Source organism: Orycteropus afer, unplaced genomic scaffold (genome assembly GCF_000298275.1).
Source record: "Orycteropus afer afer isolate SDZICR_OR568_19922 unplaced genomic scaffold, OryAfe1.0 scaffold00244, whole genome shotgun sequence".
Lineage (NCBI taxonomy): Eukaryota > Metazoa > Chordata > Mammalia > Tubulidentata > Orycteropodidae > Orycteropus > Orycteropus afer.
Window position 1 is genome coordinate 983,645 of NW_006921831.1, and position 11,753 is coordinate 995,397.

The following is an 11,753-nucleotide window of genomic DNA, read 5'->3' on the forward strand; positions in this document are numbered from 1 at the left end:
ACAGAAAAGGGTGCGGGGTATCATTGCTGATGTCAGGTGGATCTCGGCTGTAGCAGAAAATACCGAGAAGAGGTTTACCTGTGTTTTATTGACTCTGCAAAGGCATTTGTCTATGTAGATCATTAATAGTTATGAGAAACATAGACAAGAGTAAGAATTTCAGACCATTTAATTGTGCTCATGTGCAGCCTGTACATAAACCAAGAGGCAGTTGTTCAAACAGAGTAAGTGGATACTGCATAGTTTAAAATCAGGAAAGGGGTGCGTCAGGGTTATATCCTTCCACCCTATTTACTAGATCTATATGTGGAGCACATAATCCAGGAGACTGGGCTGTATGAAGAAGAATGCCGCATTGGAACTGAAGGAAGGCTCATTAACAACCTGCAGGACGCAGATGGCACAGCCTTGCTTGCTGAGGGTGAGGAGACTTAAAGCGCTTACTGATGAAGAGCAGACCGTAGCTTTGAGTACAGATTACTCCTCAGTGCAAGGAAAACAGCATCCTTGCAGCTGGACCAATAAGCAACATTATAATAAACGGAGAAAAGAGTGAAGTCATCAAGGATTTCATTTTATTCGGATCCACAAACACCACCCTTGGAAGCAGCAGTCAAGAAAAGAAACAACATATTGTATTGTGCAAATCTGCTACAGAAGACCTCTTTAAAGTGTTAAAGAGCAAAGATGTCACTTTGAAGACTATGGTGCGCCTGACCTAAGCCTTGGTGCTTTCAGTCACCTCATACACATGTGAAAGCTGGACGATGAGTGAGGAAGACTCAAGGAGAATGATGTTGGGGAAGACTATTGAAGGTACGATGGATGCCCTAAGAGTGAAGCAACTCGCCTTTGAAGAATCACAGGCAGAGTGCTCCTTAGAGTCAAGGATGGTGAGACTTCGTCAGACATACTTTGGACGTGTGATCAGAAGGGACCGGTCCCTGGGGAAGGTCATCCTGCTTGTGAAGCAGTGGGTCAGCGAAGAAGAAGCCCCTCAACAGGATGACTGGCACAGTGGCAACAACAGTGGGCTCGAGCATGGCAGTGGCTGAGGGTGGTGCAGGACCCGGTACAGGAGGGTGGTTCTGGGACACGGAGGGTTGCTAGGAGTCAAGACTGACTCGACGGCTCCTAGTAACAATAGCAGCAGCAAAACACAGATATATCAGCTTTAAGTTACTCGGCAATTATCTATAATTTTTTAATAAAACTTTTCATTAGGGAAGATTAAAGCTCTGCGCGGTACAAAGGAAAATACTGGGGAGTCTGCCTGTCCCTCTGAGTGTTTTAGGTGATGAATAGCTAGTGGCCGTTATAATTACCACTCTATCGAGAGAGTGTTCACATACCATACAATTCTCCCATCCAGCATTTACAATTCAGTACCTTTTAGTTTATTTACAGGTCCACTGATCATTTGAAAATTCATATTTTCACTTTTGTTTTGTAAATTAAATTCATTTTTTTGTCCTGAATGCAGACTTAAGCTTTTATTTGCTCAAAGGAAAATCCCTCCACCAGGGTGCACATGAGCTGGTCCATTCACAAACTCATGGCTCCTGGACATCAGCTTGCTCTCTCAGGCCATGCCCGTTCACAGTTCACAGCCACCATACGCCTAAGGCCCTGAGGGCCCGTGCAGGCCTGGCTTAACGGAAGCAGCGGGGCCTTCTAATCACGTGTTCCCTGGAAGACTTGTCCTTTCGTCTCACTCCATGTGGGAATCAACCCTGGTAATTGGGCACAGGTCCGCTAAGGATGTTGGGCCAGACAGCACCTGGGCACGAGGGCCTCTGTAATCACACTGCTCATCCTTCGTACTCAGAATACTGATGACGTTCACTTGACATTTATGAGTTTTGATTCTCCTTTTGTAGGCGAGGCAGAGAGAGAAAATGAATGAAGAACACAATAAGCGTTTATCAGACACAGTTGACAAGCTTCTTTCTGAGTCGAACGAGAGGCTTCAACTCCACCTTAAAGAGAGGATGGCGGCTCTGGAAGACAAGGTGCGGTGCTCGCAGCATGAAGGCTTCCCCCGTCCACAGTTGTCAGTCCTGCCCAGCTCTGGGAGGGACTCCTGACTCATCAGCGTGGGTAACTGACGTTCAGGAAAACAGAGATTGTTTCTGAAAGAGAGCGAACTACCCACTGCTGTGCAGTCACTGCATTGTATTGGCCGCGTCCTTGCCCGTGTGTGTGTGTAAGGAGTTCACTGTGTCTTATTCTGCAGCACAGGAATTAACCAACCCTTTTCACAAAGGACCAGGTCATGGGCACTTTGGACTTTGATTCATTTCCACCCTTGCAGCATGAAAGCAGCCACTGAATGTCCGTAAATAAACGGGCGTGGCTGTGTTCCAATAAAGCTTTGTTTACAGAGACGAGTAGTGGGCCTGAGTTGTCCAGCAGGCCTTAGTTTGCCATCTCCTGCTCAGGAAGCTTCTTTGGCCCAGTCCCCATGCCTTCATTGCTCTGACGTTGCGAGTGAACTTCTGTCTTGTGTAGAAGCATGACTCCAGAGCAGTGTGGTAAGAAGGAAAAGGATGGAACTGAGAACATGGTCTCCTGTCTGCCGCTCTTCCATTTGGTTTGGAGGAAGTCTGAGCCAGGAGTGGCACTGTTCTGACCGTGGAGGTGCTTCAGCCAGAACCAGAATGAGCCAGCAGCACCTCCCTGGAATCTCTGGGCCACAGTGGCGTTAGGACTTGTCAGAGTGTTTTTCTTTTTCTTTTTCTTACTGTGATTTGGGTGAAAGTTTACAAAGCAAATTCGCTTTCCATACAGCAGTTCACATACACTTTGTGTCATGACATTGACCACAATTTACCCCAATGCAACAGCTCCCCTCCCACTTCCTCCCAATAGTTACCTCTTCCCTGTGTCCATCCCTCCATGCACTCCTGTCCCCTGAGCTGTCTCCCTGTGCACACACAACCTTTCTTCCATGATTGTTCTCTCCAAGGAGTGTATCTACCTAATGTAAATGTTCAACTCCTATGCCTGTCTTTTGTTTGGCTGGAAGCCACAGGTGTGGGTTCCATTCCAGACCTGAAGGGCAGCTAGGGGCCATAGTCTCAGTGGTTCCACCAGGCTCTATCAGACCAGCAAACCTGGTCCCCCTTTTTTTTTTTTTCCAAATGATTTTGAGTTTTGTTCCACATTGTTTTCCCTCTCTATTCAGGATCTCCTACAGAGATCCCCCTCCGAGTGGTTGACAGTGGTAGCCAGGCACCATCTAGTTCTGGTCTCATAGTCGTATAGGCTGTGGATCGCATGGTGTACCGGTTGCTAGGACTAATTCTTTCCATGAATCTTTGTTTTTTTTCATTCTTCTTTGCTCTGGATGAGGAGAGACCCATCATTGCATCTAGATGGCTGCTTGCAAGCTTTTAAGATCCCAGTCACTACTCGCCAAAGTAGGAGGTGGAACAGTGTTTTGTATAGTATGTTATGCCAGTTGAGCTTGATGTCCCCTGTGACTGTGGTCCCAAGCCCACAGGTTTAACCACTTGGTCCCTCTGGGTAGCTGGCTGTGACCAAAAAGTGACTACAACCTTGTCCCTTGTCAGCTCTACTGTCAGAGTCTGTTTTAACCACACAGGCATCTCTTGAGATGAGGCTGAGAAATTGTCTCCAGATTGACACTTGGGTGGCGGTCATGCTCATTTGAGAGAAACCAGTGATCAGTACTCATTGTGATATGCTTTAACACAAAACCCACTCGGAAGCCCATTAGGAAACACCACTGAATCTCAAAACACCAACCCTGTGCTGTCGAGTTGATTCCCACTCAGCAACCCCGGAGGACAGGAGGTTCTCCACGGGGTTTCCAAGACTGTAGCTCTTCCTGGAAGCAGACAGCCTCTTCTTTCTCCCATGGAATGGCTGGTGGTGCAAACCACTGCCCTTTTGGGTAGAAGCCACATGCTTTAACCACTGTGCCACTAGCGCCCCACTGTCAGACCATAATTAGTCTTAACTCAATCAGCGGTCCACCCTTGAAGTTGGAACGTTTATCTTTGAGCATTTGAGTTGTATGTTGAAGCTTAACTGTAGGGTTCCCAAGTGACCAATGCACTGTAAAACCTGAAAGTTAAACCAGTTTAACTGACTAAAGGACTTTTACCATGAACTTGGCATATCTCACTTAGAAAGTTCAGGCAGTGGGGAGGTCGATTTACAGCGTAAGGAAAATGGTGGTGGTTATTAGTGCCTGGTTGTCAGCGTGCCGCTCCATGGCTATGTGGCACTGCCCATTAGGAGGTCGTGTGATCCATTCTTTTTCTCAAGTCCTATTTTAAAAACACACAAACACACAGAAATGCAGCTATACTACCTGGAACATTTAAAGAAGCAACACTAAAGAATCATATCTTTTCCAGAATTCTCTATTACGGGAAGTTGAAAATGCGAAAAAGCAGTTGGAGGAAACGCAACACGATAAGGTACTCAGTCCCCTCTTGTTCACCTGGGGTTGTGCTGAGAGCTGAGGTGGCACTGTGTTCGTTGGCCCTGGGCACGATGACTGTGGGTGTCGGGATGTTGAGCTAAACCGTGTTATCTGTCACAGCCACTCAACACCATGCTTGTAGCGCTCCTGGGTGTGCATGTGGGAGGCATTCTCCTCTAGACGTATTGAGAGACTGTGACAGTAGGTCTGGTTCAGGGTCTGAGGCCTTGCTGGGTTTATTAGAAACTGACCCATGAGCAGGGACCTTTCATGGAGAAGAGTCTGTCTGACAGATACTGAAGATGTGTCACACATGCAGCTGTAAATTCTCTGCTAGCCGCTTTTATAAGAGTAAAAAGAGATAGGTGACCTTTATTTTATTTAAATCTGAATGTCAAAATGTTAGCATTTCCTCATGTAATTGATACAAAAATTAACGAGCTCTTTGACTTTTTCCCCCTTCTTAATGAAGTCTTTGGACTCCACAGTGGTTTACCGTTATAGTGCATGCATCCCTGTTGGCCTCCACTGTGCTTTACTGTTACAATGTGTCTCTGTTGGCCTGAGCCTCCGCTGTTGGCCTCCGCTGTATTTTATGGTTCTAATGCATCTCAGTTGGCCTCCACTGTATTTTTTGGTCATAGTTCATCTCAGTTGCCCTCCCCCGTATTTTACAGTTACAGCACATCTCTGTTGGCCTTCTCAGTATTTTACTATTACAACACATCTCAGTTGGCCTCTGCTGTATTTTACAGTTAGAGTGCATCTGTATTGTCCTCCACCGTATCCTGTACTCACAGTCCATCTCAGTTTGGACTGGCCCCATGTTATTGCTCAATGGCCCCATGTGGTGAGTGGTGAATGAATTAGACATCACAGGTCTGGAAGGTGATTTGGTGATTTAATCAAAACTTACTGTACTTCACTTGTTTTACCCCATACAGAAATGAGATCAGGCGTGCCAGGGCTGCTTGAGTGAGTGTGTGTTTGTTGTGAGACCATTTGAAACAGACACACATTGTAGACAGTGGATATTGTTTACACACGCACAGCCCTGTACAAGATCAGTCGTTGTTGATGGCTTGGTGTGTGTCCTCCTAGAAATCCCCTCAGATTGATACACAGCTCTGTATTCACTGTGTTCACACCGTTCATGTGCTGTTCTGAGTGCTAGGGTTTGTGTTAGGACTCTTGTAGGAAATGTTCCCAGAGTTAAACTGTTTGGAACTGTAACTGTTCAGGCTGATGGTCCTGATGTCCAAGCCTGACTGGTGGCTGCAATGTCTGTTGTTTGCTATTTTGTAGGATCAGCTTGTACTAAACATCGAAGCACTGAGGGCTGAGCTCGACCAGATGAGGCTGAGAGGCACTCCACTTCATCACGGGTATGGCGCTCATCAGTTAACAAGCGTGTTTCCAGCACCTTCTCTATATCTGCAGAGCCTGTCCTTGTCATGAGTGACTTGATTGCTTGTGGCTTGGGCCTGATGACCCTGTAACTTGGGAGCAGGCAGAAGGGTGGAGTTCTGAAGGCCAGAGCGGGTGCCCTGGAGAGTGTGCAGTCAGACAGTGACCACACTGGCAAACTCGGTGCAGGGAGGCTCGGAACGGGGCGAAGGACTGCACGGCTCGGGTGTCGAGGGACACCTCGGCCTTTGTGGACTGAGTATAGTACTTACAAGAGACTTTGAAGGTCAGTGATGGGTAGTCCTTTAAAAATCTGTGGAAACATGAGTTTTAAACATGAATTAATTAGCTGATGTAGGAGTGAACCACCTGGCTTAGCACTGACTCCTAGCACATTATCCAGCGTGAAGCCCTCAGCAGCCTTGTCTTACTCAAGTTATCATGTTAGGAAGGCAGTAATTCTCATCAAACTTTCATTTATTTATTTTTAAGTAGCACTATCTGTAGTAGAAGGTCAATAAGTGAGAGTTAAACTTTAGCAAAAATTGTTGAAGTGGTTGTTTAGTGACATTGATCCATTTGGTTGAGGAGAAAGTCCAGAGCCCAGACAGATGTTTCTTTCTTTTTTTTAAATTTTTAATTGTGATTTGCATGAAAGTTTACAGAGCAAATTCATCTTCTATACAGCAGCTTACATACACTTTGTCTCTTGATATTGACTGCAATCTCCCACAATGCAACAGCTCCCTTCCCACTTCCTCCCCGTAGTTACCTCTTCCCTGTGTCCTTTCCTCCATGCACTCCTGCCCTCCGAGTTGTCTCCCTGCGCACACACAGCCCTTCTGTTCTCCCAGGATTGATTTCTCTAAGGAGTGTATCTACCTAATGTAAATGTTCAGCTCATATGCCTGTCTTTTGTTTGGCTGGAAGCCACAGGAATGGGTTCAATTCCAGACCTGAAGGGCAACTAGGGGCTATAGTCCCAGCGGTTCCACCAGGCTCTATCAGACCAGCAAACCTGGTCCCTTTTTTTTTTTTAAATGATTTCAACTTTTGTTCCACTTTGTACTCCCACTCTGTCCAGGATCTCCTGCACCAGTCACCCTCCAAATGGTTGACAATGATAGCTGGGCACCATCTAGTTCTTTAGGTCTCATAGTCGCATACGGTGAGGATCACATTGTGTACCTTGGAGAGACCCATCGTTGCATGTAGATGGCCGCTTGCAAGCTTTTAAGATCCTAGTTGCTAGTCTCCAAAGTAGGATGTCATTGATATTTTTGTGTAGTATGTTACGGACAGACATTTCTACATTTGCAGACCCTCTATGTCGTGAACATCTGTGGCTACAGAACCTACTAGACAACAAGAAGAGGGGAGACCAGGGAGGACGGTCATGAGGGGGAGCCAGAAGGGTTCCTGCCTTTGCACCCAAGAGGGGACCTTCAGGGAGGAGAGGTGGCATGCTTACCCAGGAAAATGTTGAGGACAACAAGGTCAGAAATTGGTCCATTTGGTGATGAAGGTTCTGGATGATGAAAGACTAGAGTCATCAGCCTTGCAGAGATGTTCTGTTGCTCAGTGGATTGCGTTAAGCTGCGTTTAAAAGTGCGGCGTGAGTCAGTAGATGGAGAGGAGATGAACAGTCTGAATTACCATTCTGGTTCCCTAGTGCTGCTCTGACAAGAATGTACCACAGATGGGATAACTGTAACAAGTGGGAATTTATTCTTACAGTTTGGAGGCTTTAAGTCCGAGTTCAAGGTCCCAGACTCTAGGGGCTGGGTGAAACCCCTCAACTTTGGGCTTCAGCTTTGCCTCCTGCTCCCGGCCCACTGAAACTGGAGGCTTTTTTACACTCAGCTGCTGGCTGCTGAGGCTGACAAACCCAGGGTTGACAAGTAACAAGGCACAGTCCTGATGTTACCAAACCACATGGCAAACCATTAATTCAAGTCCATTGAAAGTTCCAAGGTCGGCAGAGCATGGCAGGCTGCTGAACAATGACTCGGATACATGCAGGGTTCAAACATTCCATAAGCTAGAGACCATTCCCAAAGCTGCTGCTTATGTACGGAAAGCAGACCATATCCCTAAAGCAGCTACTGAGCTGCTTGTGGTAGATCCCACCATGGAGTTGATTACCAGTCTCCTCATGAGGAATAACTACCACCAGCTGCCCAGCTACTCACCCAGGCCCAGCCAAGTTGACATACAACCTTAACTACCACAGTTACTCTTGAGAGTTTCAGTAAGGAAAGGAAGCAGAGAAATGGTGCAGTAACTTCAAAGGGTGGTAAAGTTGAGGGAGATAGATGGCGTCAAGCTAGAGAAGGCTGCATATGTGGGCAGTCAGGTGTGTGCACTGGTGAGAGTGAGAGGTGATGGCGAGACTAGCCATCTGGTACCCCTAGACAGGAGCAGGTGGGGCCAGGGCCACCAGTGTCTCCTGGCCTAGTGTGGACCAGGCCAGGTGAGTGTCATAGCATCTTCAGAAGGGACGGTGAAGAGACAGTAGTGGTTGGTGACACCGAGCTTGTTCTGCGCAACCCCAGAGTGAAGTGGTTGTCTTGTTTCCGTGGTCCTCCCAGCCACAAAGGAACATGTTGATGGAGGAGTGGGAGAGAGAGGAGATGGGTGGGTAGACAGGTGGGTGGGCTCCCACAGATAGACGGGGTGAGCAAGGGCACTCTGGAGGAGGGAGCAGCTCCGGGCTGGGATCAGAGGGCCTGGGTGGCCTTCAGAGGGTCTGGGCCCCCAGATCACATGCAAGGTTGTGTGCGTTGCTTTCATCTGAATCTGAGATGTGTCCCAACCCCAGAGCCGTTAGGCTGGAACTCACGCTTAGGGAGAATGAGCCTTTTTGTTACGAACGAGGAGCTGGGCGAGGGAGAGTCAGAAGTCAGAGTATAGGTAAGGATCTCTTACCAACAAGTAGGAAATCTTAGGTACAACTTTAAGAAGACATTTCTTTTAGAAATACTGGTGTGTTGCCTCCTGGTTGATGGATTGGCCCGCTCTGCAGGGGCATGGAGAGTAGGGTGCTCTGTGGCAGGCTTTGAAAGGGACCTCACGGGGGCTGGGGGCACCCTGGGGAGCTCTGGGAACTTGGTTTAATCAGGTCACTGGAGTCCATCCCCTGAGACCTTCAGGATTTCTGAGTAGGAAGGCACCCATCCCTCTTTCACAGGGAACAAGGGATTAGGAAGCAGAAATGATCCAGGCAATGCAGCTGCGTGCCCAGGGTTGAGGCCTGGCCGCCCTCTGCTTCACCATTGCCAACCAGGTCTGCTTCAGTGGCGCTTGGCTCCTGTGTCTTCGTTGTTTCTGGGCCTTGTTCAGCCAGGGCTGTGGGTCTTCTCTTGGTCTGACTGCATGCAGTTCGGGACTTTGCATTCAGCAGTGGCTGCCAAGGTGTTTGTGGCCCTCCGCTGTGGTCGGAGGGTGCCTGTGGCTGGCTCCTCAGTGATGCCTGCTGGGGGCCCCTTAGACTGCATTCCCACCAGGAGCGTTGAGATTGGGGGGCTCAGCACAAACAGGGAAAGAAACTCAAACAATGTCCACACGTGCCTCTTGCTCAGCCATGGAAGACATGGAGTGGGGTGCAGGCTGAATGACCTGCCCGGAAGGAAGAGTCAGGTGGATCACTGCTTCTTCCCCAGGCCCAGCAGCTGCAGCCCCTGTCTTAACACTGCGACAGAACTGGTCTGCCCTGGTCCTCTGCCTGGTGGGCCTGAAAGGGCTGGGTCTTGGTGGAGAGCAGGCAGTGTGTGGCTGTGGGGGATGTGAGAGACATGCTCTCCTCGAGACCGTTTTCTGTGTGCCATTGCTTGTTTCCTGGACGGGCCAGTTCTGGCCAACCACACGAGTTGGTGTTCCTCTAATCTCTGTTCTTTTGTCTTCACGTTTCAGCCGACCACACTTGGGCAGCGTCCCGGACTTCAGGTTCCCAGTGGCTGACAGTCACACGGATGCCTACAGCACCAGCTCAGTGTTGCGGCGTCCCCAGAAAGGCCGTCTGGCAGCTCTGCGAGATGAGCCTTCCAAGGCAAGAGACTGGTCCTCAGGGCACACCTGAAATGCCCCCATCTCCACACCTGACCCCCACCCGTGTAGCTGTGAGATGCTCTGGGCAGCGCCGTCGCTGGGTCATCTGGTCCCCTCTCTTATCTTCCCGGGCTTGACTTTTAGGGCCTGCCTTTTGAAAAAGAAGGAGGGCAGAGGTTCTCATAAAATTTCACCTACCCTTAACCACAGTGCTGACTAGGAAGTTTCTGAAGTGTAGTAAGTGTATGTCAGTACAGAGACTCATCACCTTTTTTCTCTTTCTACACTGTTGTCCTGTGTTTTTGGTGAAAGTCTACACAGCAAATTAGGTTTCCAGTCAACAGTTCCTACATCAGTTGTTCTATGATGTGCATTGCGTTTTTACCACGTCAGTGTTCTCATTAACTGTACCCCGGTGGTTCTGTGTCCGGCACCCTGGTTTCCTTGTCCCCTTGTCTTCTCACCATTGCTTTAGAGGGTTACGTCTATTAGTGAGGGGAATCCACGTGAGAGTGTTTAGCTGCCGTCAGGCTGTCGGCTGTCCAGTGGCCCTGGTTTTTATGTGTTCTGAGCATGCACACTTACCAAAGAGTTGGTTCAGGTCAGGGCACGCTCTAGACTCAGGGACACAGCAGTGACTAGAACACAGTTCTTGCACCCTCAGAGTACACATTCCAGTGAGGAGAGAAGCAGTAAGTGGGGAACATAAAACTGGGTGTCTGTGTACTGTGTATCTATTGCTGCATTAACACATTGCTCCACAGCTTAGCGGCTTCACACAGTAACTGCTAGGCCACCGTCTTCTGGATTCAGGGGCACCTTAGCTGGGTGATTCTGGCTCAGGGTCTCAGGCAGCTACATCACCTCAAGGCTTGACCGGGGCCAGAGGAGCTGCTTCCCGGCTCGCTCACATGGCTGTGGCAGGGGGTGTCAGTCCCCCACCATGTAGACTTCTCCATGGGGCTGCTTGGGGGTCCTCAGCTTGGCTGCTGGCTGCTGGCAGAAGCCATGTTCTGAGAGCACCAAGGAAGGGTCAGTGCCTGCCATGTCCTGCATCTGCATGTCACACACCCTCATGGCCACTTCACTCTTGTCTGTAGAAGGGAGTTCCCAGTCCCGCCCACATTTGGGGTGGGAGGTATCTGCCAGTTCTTGATGGAAGCATGTTAAAGAGGGGCGAACAGAGGTTGGGACACTACAGTGACTGTGTCAGATGGTGATAAGCAGGAGGGGAGTCAGGAGCTGTCTGGGGGACAGTGTGAGGGGGTCCAGGCAGGCCTCACTCTGAGTAACACCTCAAGGAGGTAAAGAGAAGGAAGTAGCCGGGGCTATCTGGGCATAGTGTACCAGGTGGCGGGTCCCTCCAGCAGGTAGACAGGGCCTGAAGCCAATGTCTGCCCACCACGTTTGAGGACCAGAAAGGAGGCTACGGGGGCTGAGCAGAGAGTGAGCGAGGGAACACTAGGAGATGAGGTGAGGGGCCTGCCTGGTCTGGTCGTCACTGGCCACGTGACAGTGTAGCCTCCACTTTGAGCAAATGGGAAGGGGTTGGCGGTTGTGCTTGGCCTCAGTGTGTGGTCTGATTTGCACTTTGGAGGGGTAGTTCTGGCTGCTCTGTTGAGAACAGATTCTCACAGGGCAAGGGGGGAGGCCAGCACAGCTGCAAGAGAGTGTTGCAGTGGTACAGGCCAGAGGAAGTGGTGCCTGGGACCAGGGCAGCTGTGAGGTGGGGAAGGTGGTGCGTCGTGGCCGTACCGTGCAGCCGTGAGCTGGGGGAGGTGGTGCGTCGTGGCCGTACCGCGCAGCCGTGAGCTGGGGGAGGTGGTGCGTCGTGGCCGTACCG

The 11,753-nt window shown here is 49.5% G+C and overlaps 1 protein-coding gene across 1 annotated transcript in view; it reads left to right on the plus strand.

Annotated features, from left to right (window-relative positions):
- Positions 1–11,753, plus strand: part of PPFIA1 (PTPRF interacting protein alpha 1) — a 140,421-nt gene that overhangs the window by 87,024 nt on the left and 41,644 nt on the right. The window contains exons 11-14 of the mRNA XM_042782115.1: positions 1,881–2,012; positions 4,389–4,451; positions 5,762–5,841; positions 9,776–9,911. Coding sequence (XP_042638049.1) covers positions 1,881–2,012; positions 4,389–4,451; positions 5,762–5,841; positions 9,776–9,911 — 411 coding nt within the window. The remainder of the gene's footprint in view (positions 1–1,880; positions 2,013–4,388; positions 4,452–5,761; positions 5,842–9,775; positions 9,912–11,753) is intronic.